Source organism: Ptychodera flava, chromosome 2 (assembly GCF_041260155.1).
Source record: "Ptychodera flava strain L36383 chromosome 2, AS_Pfla_20210202, whole genome shotgun sequence".
In the NCBI taxonomy this organism is placed as follows: Eukaryota; Metazoa; Hemichordata; class Enteropneusta; family Ptychoderidae; genus Ptychodera; species Ptychodera flava.
The window spans coordinates 26153095-26171317 of NC_091929.1; the positions used below are offsets into that span (position 1 = coordinate 26153095).

At 36.6% G+C, this 18223-nt stretch overlaps 1 protein-coding gene across 1 annotated transcript; it reads right to left on the minus strand.

Annotated features, from left to right (window-relative positions):
• Positions 1-7003: 7003 nt before the first annotated feature.
• On the minus strand, positions 7004-9354 carry LOC139147744 (uncharacterized). Its single transcript, XM_070718932.1, has 4 exons — positions 9260-9354; positions 8942-9065; positions 7856-7897; positions 7004-7471 (listed from the first exon to the last, which is right to left on the minus strand). Exons 1-4 carry the CDS (start codon positions 9325-9327, stop codon positions 7226-7228), a joined length of 480 nt encoding a protein of 159 aa, XP_070575033.1. The 5' UTR covers positions 9328-9354; the 3' UTR covers positions 7004-7225.
• Positions 9355-18223: the final 8869 nt, after the last annotated feature.

The window sequence follows — 18223 nt, forward strand, 5'->3', positions numbered from 1 at the left end:
ATGTCGGAAAAAGCTGGAAAAACGGCGATAGCTTGGTGATTTTCGAGCGGATTTCTGGTAGTGGTAGGCTCCTAATAACCATGTTGTCGATGAGTGTTGGCAATTTGGGTGGAAAATATGGACCCAAAGCTAGCCTAACAGTATAAACGAAGTTTTATAGCCCGTGCGCCGCTTCTTTCGGGAATTTTGTGCACTAACACTGCATAAGGCACGATTGAAAATCGATGAATTCCTTAGACTAGTAGCGACCATGGAGCTAGAAACTAGCTCTATGTAGCGACCAACTCTCTTTTACTATGCGAAAAAAGTAACCGGCGACATTAACTCTTTGACGCCGTACAGTCATTCTAGTCATGAGCTTGGTTGCTACCGTACACCAGAAAATAACCGACTTTGACGTCAAAGGCCTGTTGCTGGTACGTACTTTGAGACAGAAAATAACGATATGTTACCGGTAGACATGGAGTTAATAGCGATTGCAGAGAAATGAAGGTGACTGGTTTAAAAATTTCACAGTGCTGGCCAAAATTCTCCAGTGTGTGCTCCTGCTAATGTGTCACCATTGTGCCTTGAATCACGACGCGGTTTGTAAATTATACTTGGTATATACACTCCAGAAAACAACGACGTGAAACATACATCTATATAATTTTGTTGAAAAACTCATGAAACGGCCACTCCGGCGATCTTCTTTCTGCTTGGTCGGTCGATACTTTCTGGGAGGCATTTGTTACATGGAGCAGGGCCATGTCTGCTTAGTTATGTTAGAATTTGGCGCTTGGCAAGGAAAAGCATGCGCGTTTCCAGTGTTCCTTTCGATCTAACTTCCCGTTTATTTTTGAATAATGAGCAGTGTTTGTTTGCGCATATCATGAATATATAAGCGTCCACTAGGTTTACGGACGTCCTCGGGACACGTTTCCCAAGATCTTCATACCTTCCCCTTTTTCATTAACATCACTATCTTTCCGATGTTGACCAACCTCTGATAAGTCCACGGATTAGCATAATTAGTTGTGTTGACTAATCAATTACAGCATGTGTGTATGAGAGATATACGTCCTTGTAATGGAGTGTAAAATGAATAAAGAGTCAGTAGGTTAGGCACAGTCCCTTTTGTGGAGGGACCGTGGGTTAGGCTATATAGTCATTTATTTTATTTACTACGATCAGTCAGAGCATGAAGAAAAGGAGAGGGGCTGACTGTGACACAGAAAACTGAGAAAAACTCAATAATAAGCTTATCAATATGTAGGGCCGCCTATGGTATGAACCACCTAAAGGCACCACACCCTGTACCTCATTAAATATGTACATATCTAATCTAATCTAATGCTTATCAAATATCGAAAAAGAGCTGTCGTTTACCGTGTTTGAAACACTCTTAACAATGTTTGCAAGAATTATTTGAACACCATTTTTTAAACAGTTCACAAAAATCCAAGCATACGCTTCACAAACAGTCGGTTGCAAAACAGTTACTGTAACCTTTGACATCTTTCCACAAACTTCCTTTCGCATGGTAACAAGTTTCTTGTTGTGCAACTTAATGCACGTTACGATATCCGGCATACGTCTCATCAACGAACCCGCTATGTAGACACGAAGCATTGTTATTGTAGACAACAGGATTTATAGTTAATGCTCGAAACAAAAATGACAACTGTTAAAAATATGGCTTCCTCATGCTAAAAATACAATTCCACTATAAATTGTAAAATGCTTAACACATTGAAGGTTATAATTCCACAGTATCGATAAACTCCTATTTCTCTTTAACCATTCAATATGAATTATTTATCATGTTGTTCATATAAAATAATGACAAAACAATCCAATCCATCATTGTGGCAATAGCACGAGCTGTATTGCCATCAGCCTATTAATGTTTGTATACGCTGAAAAGCAGTCACGTTGATGTCTTTCATTCTGTCATTTGCCAGTATATTGCCCAACTGTTGATTGGTGAACACATTACTGTCGCAACTCTGTTCAGCTCTACTCTGGGTTTTACTTCGGAATAGCCTCAAGCTGTCTGTTGCGAACAGTAGTCTTATATTGTCCGTTCCATACCAGATATCGGAGGTACCATGGGGCCGTAAAACTTGTGTCATTGAAGACGAACACACCGGGTAGAATTGAGATTGATGCTTTATTTATGGCACGGGAACTAAGCCCAAGTTACAACCTAAGCTCTCTCATAATCGTCTCTCTCTCTGAATGGATGTCGTTTCTCATATGTCTCAATTTTAAGTTTACTCTCTTACGTAATCTACCTTTACTCAAACGTAAGAAAACCGTTGCAACATGGTTACACCTACCAAAGGCATATTACATATCTTCACAATTTGCCCCATTTTAGAACACGAATTAGTGGAAGCGGCACGAATATACTTGCTAGCATGGATCTTTGCATTGGTCTGTGCTGCATGTATACCCGAGACACATGCCAACTTTACAATATGACATCAAATCAATTCCAGCAATCGCCATCATTAAAGGCGAGTTAATCACCAAGTCAAAGAAAACAAACAAACAAAACAAAACAACAGTAACAAAACACTGGCAAAATCAATAATACAATCTCGAACCATTAGGAAAGTGGTGGTACCAGGTATCGGGAATGGGTAAGCGTACCCAGCTACCCTGCTACGCCGGTCAAGTAGTTGTACGGTAATTCAGCTAGTTGCCAAATTACCGATGTGAGGCAAAGCCGAGGGAACTGTCTCTCATCATATATAGTAGCAGATTTGTCATATTTTGATATAACATCTCCATATCTACCGTATAACTTCTTAAATGATCTCACCCACCTACTATGTGACAATCCCTGTCTCCCAAGCTTTGAGACTAGAAAGGTCTGTCTCATTTGAAAGTCTTCATATGAGTCACAAACTCTACAGTATCTCAGTTGTGAAATATATACATAATAAACTGGACCCCTTTGGAATATTACTAGTTGAGCAGGTAAAGTTAATGATTTAAAAATTAAAAACCTCTCTTTTGTCATACACCTAAGTTTGCGATATATTTTGTCTAATTTCAAAAAAAAGATAAGGCCTGTACGACGCCGAGCTCACACTTTCTGTTGTTTCTTTTAATTCTAAGTCATCTATATAGATGTGATAGAGGTAATTAGAAGTAAATAGGATTAAGTCGAAAAAATCATGAGGAGACGTAGGAAATCGTAGTTGAAAATCAAAAGACTCATTCTATTTACATATTTAACAACTTTTATTCAGTTCTTCGTCACGGCAATAATCTTTGAATACAATTTTTTAAAACGTATACAGCAAACACGTGACGCTATGCTTTCCTAACGATAATCAATTCTAATTTCCACGTTATGTTGCACAACAAAAGCAAGCTTAAATCATTAAGTGCAAATCTAAGATGTTTTATAGTAATTATTCACTTATTTTTTGCACTAATATGCTATCAGAAATATACTTCTGAATATATCAAGCTTAGTACTCAGGATTTATTAGTATCTTACCGCATTTATTCCAGGCTGATCATTGAATCGCACCGGCGCGTCCATGTTTACTTGACCCATAAGCTTACTACTCTGCAAAGGGTGAGTAGATGGAATTCCTGGGCCAAAAATGAACACCAGGGCGAAACTTTTTGTGAATCAATGTGAAAACATAAATCATTTATCAGTTTTGATATATACTCCTAAATTGTAAGTTTGATCAAAATCGAGACCACATTCGAGGGCCATGCAGACTGTCCATGTACTCACACACAGGCAACCACCGGTGAATATCAGCCAAAGCAGCATAACTATCGGGTCGTAAATCGATCGGCGGTTTGGGGGCCTGGACTATGATTTTATAAGTTTATATCACAAGTAAACGTTGTGGAATATTAAGATATCGACCTATTACTGTATTGAATAGGCCAATTTCGTGACGAGCAGTGCGAAAAGAATGACGGGCAGGGACGGCAGTAATTAGTAGGACCGTTTCTTTGAATACTGTTCAATATTAAGTGACGGTCAAACTTTTGGGTGGTGCGCGTGACCGGTGTCACTGACACAAAATGGGTTGACAAGCAGATAATTTAGGTTTTCGTTCAGTATTGTTACCATTTGTCCATTGTGGAAAACATTGACGGAAAACCAGAGAAAACGGCCCCGCTCCGAGAACAGCCCCGAGACGGGGACGGCTACACTTGTAGTGTTGTTTGTACCATCGTGCGTTTGAAGTCCTCGTGTCACCTACAGTATTACCTTCAAGGTGACAGGCTTACTATTAAAGTTCAGTATCATAGCACTGAGTGTGTTACATTTCATGATGTAAACCACGCAATGCTTTTTTTTATATCGCAAGGATTAATTTTCGCTTTTTGGCCCTCGCGAAGTTTGCGAAAATTTCTCGTTCTGAAAAATTTTCCGGCCACAGTAGAATCCACTTATTTTTTTCTGGGTTACCTGTGACCAAATGTACGTAATAGTAAAGTCGATCATACCGGGAAATAAAGGAGTATTAAAAGCAAAGTTCAATTCATCTATGTCGCGTATACGACAGTCACCTAGGCGACTGTAATCCGCACCACTTATCACAATCGGGAAGGTACTCCTCCCCCTTTACCGCTGGCGATCCCGCCCTCAAGGCACTGCGTCATTGGACCAAGCATTGTTATTGTAATTTCCTGCATAAAATTAACAGCGAGGTTAACCGGCCAAATCCTCTTGGCATTTCCTGGCATGAGAGGCTGCATTTTGCGTGCTCTCGTTCGGGAGAACAACTGTTGTCACAATGTATCGTTTTCACTTCACAATGCCTGTCAATTTGAAACGTTGTAAATGAATCACATACCGTCGAGCATCTATTATTTTTAAGTAATGAGCATAAGAGTACGTCAATCTTGTGAATGTATCATTATCTGCTTATCGGACAAAACGCGCAACAAATTATCACTACAGGTAATATAAATGATGAAAATGAAAGACCTAAAAACGATAAATCAAACTTTCCTGTAGGAAGAAACAGATTACCTTAAATTGACCGATGATTGAAATGACCTCACACAAGTGGCAAATCAGAAAGCATTGTAAAAATTTGAGTCCTAATATTTGTCCAAGGGGTGCATTGTGCCTTAATGTTACACATTTTAAATAATACTAATGTAGAATGACGTCTACTATTTATTTATTTATTTATTTATTTATCTATTTATTTATTTATTATTTACCATTTTATTCGTTTATTAACTCGTCACATATCTTGTAAAATTCAATTGTGTCTACTATATTATTGTTGATGCCATTCTTTATCTAATATTTCAATAATACAATTCTTGATTTACATAAATAAACAAGCTTACAACAAACAAAAACACATTAAGATAAGGCTGCGTTCACAAATAACGATTAGGGGGGGGCTGGAGGAATTCGATTGAAATCTTATTTTTTTTTCAGATCCCCCCCCTAAGTACCCCAAAAAATTTTCAAATGCCCCCCCTCTATATGGTCAAAATTTTTCAAGTCCCCCCCCCTAACTATCACAGGCCCGCATATTTGTAAAGGATGTGAGCGCAGAAAAAATAAACATGTATAGCGCCGTTCCGCTCACAGGTGTTCAACACAACCTGTTTTAGCACTTTGTATAGTCATATTCCCAAGGCAAGTTCTTTAAATGCATCAGTGAATTTTTTAGACGTATTGGTCTAAAAGCCAACTTGAGTTAATCCAACTCTGGCCAGGTCAATTGCTCCTGCTGAAGAGCACAAAAAATGACAATCATGAGAGAGTAGGAAAATTGTGAATTTTGGCTAATTGCCATATTGCACAGTGACCTACCAAAAATTTGTTTCAAAACTACAAGACATATATGGATTAGATGCTACTCAAAATTGACAACACTGGAAGGTAAAATGTTTCATCAAATAAATGTTTTATTCTCTGAAATTTTGGGTGTAATAATTTTAAATTTGTTTAAAAAATAAATAATTCCATTTGGTCACATATTTTTTCTTTTAGTCTTTACTGTTCAAAGTTTTACATCAGATTCTGTAACATTTTATAACAAGAATGTGAAAATTTAGAAAATCAAGCATGGTGACCCCATCTTTTTTCTTTAATACCCGTATTTGATTATTCTCATATGCCAGAATTCAAGTATTTCTATGTGTTCTTCCATGTGTTGCTCTCTGGCCTGATCTTGTGTACAAGTATGTTTCACTGTCATGAGCATCATATGACCCAAACTCTTCTGCATGTACATCAGAGTCAGAGCTATCTCTTGCACTGATCAGGTATGCAGTGACAGTGACACTGCAGGAGGAGAGCATTAATGATAGTGACACTACCCGTAGGCAGTAGCTGTATTAACTTTGATAATTTTGGCAATATTTTTGTTCAGTTTTACAACTGCATTCTTGTTCTACTCCCTACAGCATGTTGAATTGTCTAGTATTCAGCTAATGCTATCACAGCCTATATATTTGTACCATGCATTAAAACACTGACAACTGACTGTCAGCCTGGACTCCAATTAAATTATCACCAAATACGTATTTATATTTATATATACAGGCTTTGTTGACAAACTAAATATCGTGTGTTTGCGCATGCTGTAGGGAGATAGCAGGAAACTATATTTGTTCCATTGCATAGAAATATTGCAGAAATCATTAACAGTTGCAGCTTCTGCCCAGGTTAGGAGGCTAAAGTTTTTTTTACGACAAACCACACATTTAGATTTTTTCGAGATACAAGTCATGAAATGTGACAAAATGGTTCTAAATTTTGTTAAATTATTACTATGATGACATTAAAATGGTATTCATTTTTCATTGAATTATCTACAAAAACTTGGAATAGGAAAATGTAAAACACAAAAGGGAACCAAAAATTTTCAAGTCCCCCCCCCTACAGGTAGAGCAAAATTTCAAGTCCCCCCCCTCTACTACCCCAAAAATTTTCGAATCCCCCCCCTGAATTCCTCCAGCCCCCCCCCTAATCGTTTTTTGTGAACGCAGCCTAAGAATTGTTACCAAGAGTTTTACATGATGATAAGTCAAAGATGTGAAAGGGAGCTCCAGTAGCTTAGGTGAAGCTGTTGTTAATCTGGCTCCGAAAGAACAATAACTTAGTCATGAATACTAATTATCAACTATGTCATTGAGTAAAATCAGCAAATATATGAGCTTGCACATTGTAATCAAAATTACTCTGATCGATTTTTAAAGAACGTGCATCATTCGCTTTTACGTTCTCTCAAAATTCATCTTCCATGTCATTGACCACATGACCAGAGGTACCCGGTATGGACAGGTCATGCAATTCTATGGAAGGGAGGGTTGGTTGACCAGGGCTACCAGTCTCACTTGTCTGACGCTCTCTTGTCACCATACTGCTTACAATCCAGCCATCGTCTTCGTCACTACTGTATGTACTGAACGATATTTCATCAGGATCGTCATTATCACTCCCATAGAAGCGGGAACGAATCGATCTCAAAACCTGATGATGCAAACAAAGATTCCAAATTTAAATGATATTATCGACACTGTCCATTAAACTGTGCATTTGCCTGATTGCGTCATCTTTTGTTTGCAATCTCAGTTGGTATGGCTGTATGTGTGACTAAGGCCTAAATTAATTCATTATATATTGCAACTTACATATTTCTATTAATGAGTACAACCTAATTACTTTTCACAACTACTGCCATAGACATGCTTCGTGAGATGTATCGTTAAGAACTCGCAATAATACTGTCTTTGGCCAAGTCAAAAGATCACAGGAGCACAGGATAGCGACTAAAGTCACCTTCAAACTATTTTCACCTATCTCATTCAAAATATTGAGGTTAATATGGCAGCCAATACACAGAAGAATACTCACGACTTTGTTGGTTGCAAAATATCCAAGGTAGCATACTGAACCCTAATAATAATAGATAATAACGCTAATTAAGCATACGGAAGTCAAAAGGACAGCATTTCAAATAAACAAATTTGAAATACCGGATAGTTTCGCCGGATCCTTAAATTTCTTAAAAGCACTTGTCACATTGTGATAAAATTTTGAAAAGTTTCCATAACATTACTGGTGTAACATAAAATTCTTGTGTGTTTCTGACGAATATTTAAATTTAGAATGAGCGGAACAGAGATTAGAATGAAATTGTTTAAGTTTTAGAGATAGGGGCTAAGAGTTTTCAGTTCGATATACCCATTTCATTTTCTTAATGTCGTTATGTCTTCATAGCTTCTTCATGATCATCTGTCAATCATGGCTGTCCTATTAAGTGTCCTGTCGGAGTATATGCTTATCAAGATTTCGAAAATAACGACTGTTGAATGCACTCATGCTGAAATTCTGAACTGCTATGTCCATTTTCGGACTGGCATGTTGCCATAAGATGAATCAGCAACCACTGTTTTAACAGTTCCGTCAAATGCACCGTATTTACTGTAGTCAAGTTTAAGACGCAAGGCCATTTTAGATCAATAAATTGAATTTATTATTAATTGAATCTGGCACAACGAAAAGTAAAGAGTGCCATATTTCGATTTTGTCAGACATTTCATTATCCTACAATACCTTATATTATTCATGCTTTTCAATTAAATCTCGATTGCTGAGACGTCCAGGAATACACAAAGATAAAAAATTAAAACAACTTCTCTCATAAAAGCGTTTTCACTATAAAGTCATTATTCCCTTGACTTATTGTTCTATATTGCATTCCATTTTATTGTATTGTATTGTATTGTATTGTATTGTATTGTATTGTATTGCATTACAGTGTAGTGAAATGTAGTTTAGTGTATTGTATTGTTACTTATTGTTACGTATTGTTGCGTATTGTATTTTTACGCACTGTATTTTAGGCCAAGTACTGTATTTCATTATTGAATCGTAAGTCATGAACCTCAAACTTGGCTTTTCACATCTTTCAAAATAAATTAAGTGTAAGATACGTACCACAAAAAAGCTTGCCATAGCGAAGGTGTAACCAAAGAGCAGATTTCCTGTGATATCCTGCAAACCCAATACCCAAGCCACAGAAAAGTTTGGAAGAAGGAGACCGATACGAAAGAATTCATCCCTGTAAAATAATTGCAAGACTTGTTGACCTGTCAGTAACACAACCTGTCAGTTTTTGTTATACAAATTGCGCGTACAATAACTTTGTTTATGGCGGTCTTTATACTTTCGAAAAATTCCTCATCAAAATGTCTTCTCACTTGTGGTAAATATTAAATAAAAAGAGCTATCATCTATAAAGCATGAGTTACGCACCATAAAATGTACCACGGCCCAGAACCATAGGTGAACACCAGATAGTCGAACTTGCAGTAGATATACATTGTCAAGATCCAGCAAAGCTGTTTACAGATTGACAAATTATAAATAACAAAGTGATAATTATGTAAATAATGCCCTGACGAAAGTGACAGATTTGAGAATTACAACCAGCATTCACATTTAGCTACAAAAGCGTGCTAGTTTTTGTACTGATACAAGAAAGTGTAGCATACCAACAGCTTAAAACTTCGAATCGTTCATGACACCCGTTCCTTTAAACAAACCATAAGCACTACCGTGTTGTTTTATTGTGTTTTGTGGAGATATTGTATGAATATATTTCCATTATATAATTTTTCATAAAATGTCATACCAGTGTAATTGTTGCGGCAGGAGCAACGTTACACACGAACAATCCGATTTCGTCAGGTACGAGACAGCTGAAATATAAAAAATATTGGTCTAAACATACACTCGACATAATGTAAATAACAGAGTGAGCACTTCTTCTAATTCCATATGTACGGAGGGAAAATAGGAAGAAATTTCTAAAAATAATAACATAACATAACATAACATAACATAACATAACATAACATAACGTTACATAACATAACATAACATAACATAACATAACATAACGTTACATAACATAACATAATACAACATCATAGAAATAATTTAACTGCGATGGAGATCAGGAACTGTAGGGGCAGCGTATATGAAAACCCCAGTCTACCCAAAGCGTTTGCTTGAAAAACGGAAGTCGACATATTTCAAATTTACATCTCATGGTGAACGGTAACCAGCAAAGCTAGTCGAGTCAGTGGCTATCTGACAACAATGTGCAGGTCTAATATATACAATGCGAGTAACAGGAAGTGTACCCGTCTGAACTCATGTGCGCCTTTTTTTTGAGTGCTTGTAAAGAAACAGATACGAAATAGCAAAGTAAGACTTTTCCACTCGCCATCAATAAAACATATCGCTGCCATTGCACAGTAAATAATATTCTCTTCCTCGTCATTGATTCAAGATATCGTCACCATTATGCTTCAAAAAGAGAAATCTGCCCTGCGTATGAGTGAGGACTCACGCCAAGTATGCTAGGTAGACTTGACATTAAGAAAAGCGCCCTCTTTGTCAAGAACTAGATGCAAATTGCTAGTTTTCAGATAGAAAGGTTTTCAGCTTGCAATACTGGACCTTGTGCACCAGGGTTTTGCAGTACAGTTACTATGGCAAATACAATGACTGCATAATACGCGCCTTATTGAACACAGTCGGTTATTATCATAGTAAAATCAAATTGTTATCTAAAAAAATTGCCGTTTATGTCTAACTTTTTTGACAAATTAAACGGAAATCTATACCTGCCCTGGTCTTACAAGCGAATTGTGCGCATCAGAGAGTGACCAAGGAAATTGGATGTTTGAATTTATTTTTTACGCAATACGTGGTGGTAATACTAATGTACGAAGCAAGTAAAAATTAATTTTATTTTATTCCTTCTTCTACAAATCATGAATCAATAGTATTGACCCTGTATTAGCATCAACTGTGCATCTTCTGATAACTTCAACTTGTTCAATATATAATCAATAAAACTCACCCCTGTGCCAAGTCATAGCTACTTGGCCACTTCAGTGCGAAGGATAAGACAAGGATCAGTGGGATTATCCATCCAAAGACAACATAGCAAACCCTGGTGGAAAAATGGAAAGCTTACACTTGTGTAACCATCGATAATATTTCTTATTCGCAATGATTGTAGAAATCATTTACCGATAATATTTGTGCCAACCTACTGTGACTGAGTACCAGTGTCTGGAATCTGTATAGCGCCATCACCAGCTTAGACTCGGCGGTCTATGGCGAGATTCAACTGAAAGGTTGTTTATGACACAATCAGAATGCTGTATATGAATTTTTTATGTCTGCCTATTCTGAATATTATTCAGGCAATTGTAGTATTGATCAACAAGGTCGCGAACACTGCAGATGCATACTCTCCTGTACTCAACCAGGTATACTGATTCAATTTGGGGTTCAAAACAAATGTCCAAAATGACTCGCCGAGAAATATTCGGTTTCACTTTTATGTCTTGCGATTCTGCAAATCAACTTCCGAATTCTGTATAGCTTCATCTTACAGACTTAAAAAGCTGTCATCATTCTTTTTAACCATGCCAATGCCATTGCTGGCGGTAGATGTGCGCAACTATTGTAAGCTATTGTTGATGAATTAAAAGATGAAAAAAATACGCTTTTTGGTCAATTATTATGCCCTAACACGAAAACCTAATAATGATCTTTTCAAATAATGTCCAGACACATCATACCATATCATTTCCATTTGTTACCAAGTTAACCAGAGGACTCATGTCGACAGAATGCCATTACTAAGCAAATTTACAGGGTCTGGCAAAAAGTCTGTCAGGACTAATTTTGCACTTTAGTCAACGCTTCGGCGTAGTCCGTTATGGCCCATTGACACGGCAGTTTTCGTATGTTTTTGTTTGCATATCCGTAACTGTCGCAGCAAATGAAACTTACAGACCTGCAAAGTTTCTGTAGATGTAAGCAGTGACGGGTTCAGAGAGCATTATTTGGTCCTTCCAAACAATTCAGTTTCTGTGAACAACAGTTACTCAGCAGATAACCGCATTCCATTTTCTGAACACTTATATATTTGTAAATGTTTCGCTTTGAATTTGAAATTATTTTTAAATGTTTCGCTTTGTATTTGAAATCATTTTTTGCATATGGATCGTGTGACAGTAAACTTCGTTAACCTCTCATAATCGGTTTTACCTTCCCTGTACAGACGTTGCAGTGTTTCAGGTTAAAATAAGTAGTATCAAGATCGGTAAGCTAATGATCTAGAAGAAATGTCTTAGATTTCTCAGAATATTGACAACTTGTCGTAATTCATTAATCTCTCCTAGTTCTGTTGTTACAGACACTTGAAGGTGTTAAACTGAAAATTGTTCGCCAGCCAGAAAATTGTTGAGCCTTAAAAAGATCTACATATTCAATAAATCAGAATCACACAACCATTAATCAATCAATCGATCGAACAATCGACGAACAAATCAATTAATTAATCAATCAATCAATCAATCGACGAATCTTTCTTTATCCTATTTGGGAAATCAGCTTTGCGGCAGTGACAACCACAATGTAGATCACTCATAAGAATAATGCGTGTATTAATATCCAGGCAGCACACATTCAAACTCAATAAAACACACAAGGGTGAAATGAACAATATACAAATTTTAAAAACTAGTGAATTGCTTGCAATCTTGTGATAGTCCTGTTGACAATGTAGCATTTATGTATGTTTGTTTTTAATATCGGTGTTCTAAAACGACGAAAAGAGGGCTAAAGAAGTCAAATTCGTGATGTAATGGATGCTGTACAGTCAGTACTCACTTTGCATAGATATTCTTGTGAAGGCCAAAACGTAGCTTGAGAAAATGCTGCAGACAAAAATTGAAAACCCAGGAACAGGAACTAATGAGTGCGTAGTGTTGGAGCATGGCTGTCACACGGCAACTTATCTGCAATCAACGGAATTCAAGATAATGAAGGCACATAGTTTTCAGTTAAATAATAGCACTGTTAAGGAGAAAAATCAAGGATTCAAACTTTGTTCTTACCGTAAACAGTCGAACTTGTTGAAAGTCAAGTTCTTTGTCTGCTGTCAAGTTTTGCTCTTGTGATTAAGAAGACTAAACCGCCAAGTAATAGATCACAAAATATTGTATAATATTTGATTAATGTTTCTCAATTCACATAATAATAATGAAACTTGTTATTTATAATAAGGTGTTTCGTACCGTTCCGCTGTCCATGTTCAAAGCTATGACCACCACGAAAAAATACAGCGTCAATGACAAGGTGAGACTTGCACACACAAAGTAGTGATCCGTTGTAATCCTGCAGATAATCAGGAAACAGAAATAAACTTGCAGGGTTTTAGGAAATTATTCGTTTTGTGGTCAAACATGCACAGATAAGCACCTTTTCGCTTATAATTTAGAAGTACATTTTGTGTGATTTAGGGGAATATAAATCCTAATTAAATTCTGAAGTCTCCGCATTTTGTTATCACTTTCATTATGTTTGTATCTAGTATTTGTCTGTGATTGTGACTGGTTGAGTCATTGTTCTACCAACATGTTTAAACAATAATCAACTACGACAAAAACGGCGTTAGCTGACTGATAGAATCCATGGGTAATATTTCCTTTGGCACAGTTTTTATGTTTGTAAACAGTGAAGGGAGTAAAAGACCAAACTAAAAAATGTCAGTTCCCATAAAATAAATGAACAGGTGATCACATGCATGACGACGTTTTCTTTATAGTCAAGATGAAAGAGCTTAACTTACTTAAGGGGCCTAAGGGAAAATAAGTTTTAAAATCTGCCGAGCATCACCAACAATTTCAGGATCTTTTATTGTTGTCGAGAATGTACGCATGTATATGTTGCGTGTCTGGTTTATTTAATCTGGATCACTTTGAATATTTGTTTTAAGGAGCAAATCCCCCTTGATAAGAAATGTGCAAAGATTGTAATTGGTGGAGCACAAATGCGATGTATGTACTTATGTTTGTATGTATCTATCTATGTAGCTATCTAAATATCTATGTATCCGTCTATGTATCTATATATGTGTTCGTCCACATGAAAAACTCAAAGAACCGCAGCAGCTACCATCTTTGTATTCGCACATGTATTATGAAGCGATAACAAAACAATAAAGAATTATTCCACAAACAAACAATCAAAACTCCAAGTATGGCTGCTTTTCAGCTCATAGACAATGCACAGGCACATCAAACTTTTAGAAAAGGCAAAATTCCATTAAGATATTGTTTGAAATATGCTATTTACCATTTTATGGCATTAGAAAGATATGCTTTTGCGTAACAGACCGCAAAAAAATTGTAAAAAATTTTTAAAATCCCAGCCAACAAACTGAAATGTGTCAGCATACGGAAAACAGGCTGCCTAATCGGCACATTGTATCAACTCACCCGATGGTACACGCACCCGTCATCAGTGAGATTGAAACATAAATTCATAGATAATACTGTGATCCTTTAAAATTGATGTCCCTATACTCACGCCATTCTCAGAAAATGTTCCTTATAATGATAGCTCGTTTTTCGAACAAAATATTTGTCAGCTATATAAAGGTCTGATCTGATCGAGTAAACGGGCTCGTATAGTCACTGTTCCTGCTGCGGCACATACAAAGAGCGGTGTGCATATCGATGCAAGCTAGCTGGTGGCTGCAATCGAACAAGCGTGTTAGACTATAAGAATATAGTAGACATTTTGATCTTTAATATTATTTTTCATGATTGTAGTACGGAGTGGAATTCGCTATCTGTTGCGTTAGGTATCTAATTTTCAAAGATCGTACCAATGGCTTGACACTAGGCAAATGCTATATAGTCACCACAATCGTAACTTTCTTATAAATACCTATGGTCACAGCATTCTTTAGTTTTCGACATCCTTGCTTTCCGTCTGCTATTGCACATTCACGCTGCAACAAAGACTTTGCGGATGTGCGCTAATTTAGGGACCTATTCACTTTCCTCCTACTTCAAATATGGCAGGTAAAGTAACAGTATTAGTTGCCGTAGTCCTTCAAATACTTTCACATAAGGTTTGTAATCACAATTTAAAGAACAGAGCTAGAAATTACTGATTTGAATTTTATTCATTTGACAACTAATCTTAAGTTTAGCTCCATGCTACAGCGCTCCTCCGTAGAATTCGCCGCCACTTACTGTAACTCGACTCATTATTGTGCCCAATCGCAAAATTATCAAATAAGTTAACCACTACTGTAGCCGCAATCTAAATTTCTAAGAAGTACTGAATATCACGATATTAACCACCGTATTTGATTTTACCAATGTAATTTTGAAGAACGTTTGACATCTTAAAGTTTAGTTTGCTTTTGAGCGATTACATATTGGTATAGATTTTTCCAATACCGATGTCGATTGCGGGCACCACTCTGATTTTTGCCTCAGTATAATAAACACAGCGGTCGCTATAGATTGAGGCGTGTTTGTCAACATTGAGACGACCAAAATCAAACCAAACGGAGATGAACCGAGCAGGAGCGACCAAAAAAGATCCGAAGAATTGTGAAAACGACCTGAAACGGGCCAAATTAGGGTCGGAAAGTTGCAACCCGCCGTAAGATCAACTGAAACTTGGCCAAGGAACTAACTTTTGTACTCTTTGTATCAAACAAATAACTGCCACTCGTTTCTTAAGAGGAAAATAAATGTAAGCAATTAAGTTACCTTCTGAGGCACAGCATCACAAATGTGAAACTTGTCAGGAACGCTGCCAGGCCATTTGCTACAAGAATAATTCTGCCCAAAGCATATTCCGCAAATGGCTGTTTAGAGGAAACAAGGTTAGAGAGACATTAGAAATTTGAGGCAAGAAGAGGTGAAAACCTCCGTATTAGCGAAACCTATTTATTTCATGATTAGCAATATATTGGTATTACATAAATAACAAACAAATTTGACTTTTGACGAGTGGGTAAATCTACCTTTGGCATTTTCCCCATTGTGGTTATTATCGCTACACTTCCGACATGATCACACTGACACTCTGTGAATTCAGTTGTTGCATTGTGGTTCATTTTGCGACAGTTGCCATAGTACCATATACTGCGTTTAAAGAAAGGGAAGACTTTCATTGTTGTTTTCATTACTCAATATCTTTTTTCTAAATACAACCTTAAAATCTAATGGGACAAATGTACAATTCCTTGCTTAATCGTGTTTAAAAAACATTTGAAATATTTTATTTGATCACAGACAAATACTACAGATTATGACATTCTAATTTTTCGAACGGTAAAATTTTGTCCTAAAGTCGACAAGATTTTACGTTTTATCTTAATGTCTGCATAAAAAGTTGCATATAGAGCATAGGACGAAATAAAACTCACGCAGTTGGGTTTCCGTGGACCATAGAAATGCATTTAGCATTGTAGCCAGCCTGAAATTAAAGACCAGATTTTACTGGGCGAACTTGATTAATGTACCGGGGAAGTTTATTAAGTGTATGCTAGAAAACAGAAGTTTGCTTAAGTCAACATCAAATCTTACAAAACATCCATACACTAAAATATCTTGAAAAACAGATGAAGTTTTACCTTTAAACATCGTAAGAAGATGTATAATCACTTATCTTTTGCCGCAATTGTTTAGCGCAAGTGCCAAATCATACAAACAAAAAAACGCATTTAGCTTCCTCATCATATCTGCAAAAACGTTTGTTAGACAGTGTATATGTTTGATGTACTGTCGCTAAGTCTGGCAAGGTCTAGGTTTGTTCAAATTAGTACAAAAGTTGCCGATGCAAATAGTTGATTTACTTAATTCCGTGATAGTTCTTCAAATTAGTGTAGACGCTCTGTATATAATCAAATCGAAATCTGCTCCAGTAATGATGAACTTTATTAATGATATACATTTTTGGCCAATACGTCTATCTTTTTTTAAAACACAAAGCAATCAAACAGTCAAATAAAAAGCCAAAAGAGTTTTCTCGCTAATTACTCATACATAACTTTCAAATTTACCATGAGGGCGTCGTAAGATGACTGATTTTATTTTCAATAAGGGAGGGAGATAATTAAATTCGCGTATGTCAATATCAAGTCATTATTTAAATATTTGTTAAGACGTTTTTTATAAGCATTTGTCACAGTGCTTTCACATTTATGATGTAGGTCCCTTTACGTTACTCAATTTTCAATAATATAAATGGCGATGTTTGCATAGTCAATTGTATGTATTATTGTATTATTAGGTCGAATTCCCGGAAACCACTCGACTGATGACTTTTATGACTTTCAAATGCTGTTTGGTGTTACCTAGGGAAGGCTTACGTAATCTGCTATGTAAAATAGTATTTGCACACGTTAAGTTGAAGTGCAGTGTCCCCATCTTTGGTTAAACAACTATTTCTCATATGTCAGATTGTTTTCAAATTGCATTAATTTGAATGCGCCTTGCGCTAATGGCATTCAAATTTGATAAAATGTATACGGATTTGTAAAATGTAGATTTCATGAACCATATATTTATTTTCTACCGAAATCTTCATCTCTGCAACTTCTTCTCTGAGAGTTTTCAAATTGAATTACCACATTTCCTGATCTACTGGGAGCATGCGTCATTAATTCTATTTTAATTCAGACTTCGCATTTAAAGTATATCCCCAGAAAGGATAGGAAAGGATGAGTCTATATCAATGTGCACGGCTATGTTGGTACCAATGCCATGACAGGGGGAAATTGACAACGCAACATTGAGAAACAGTTTATCAACGTTAAAAGAAATACCAATTACATTTACCTGTTTGTGGTATAACGTGAAGGTCAGAGGTTCCTGGAGCTTCTTACATGCTTGCCGTCTTCACTGTTGTAGATACTGACCGAAATCACGGGACTGTTAACTCTCTTAATCTTTTTCGTCGCAGTTATTGTACGCACCCACTGTCTGTTCGTTCTAGAAATGAAATATCGGTAAGCTTTACCGAGTATGATTTTTCATTCCCTAGTATGAATATCATTACGGCGAAATATATTTCCGTGGTTATCATCTCAAATTTAAGTTCGTGCAAGATAACAAGCTGTTTAGTACATTTACTGTACAGCTACATTCATGGGACCATATAGTATGTGGAAAGCAAACAAAACAGTCTCAATACATGTTCGATTAAACGTGAGACAAATCAACTTACCCCTTTTGAGTGCCAGGCGGTAGTATGTTAGCCGGTTCTTGTAAGTAAAAACAATCACCGTTATACGATCTGTTGGAAATTTAAAAGGGAATTATTTATTCTGACCTAGGAACTTTACCAATGGCTAATTGGGCAGCATTGCATTGCTAATTT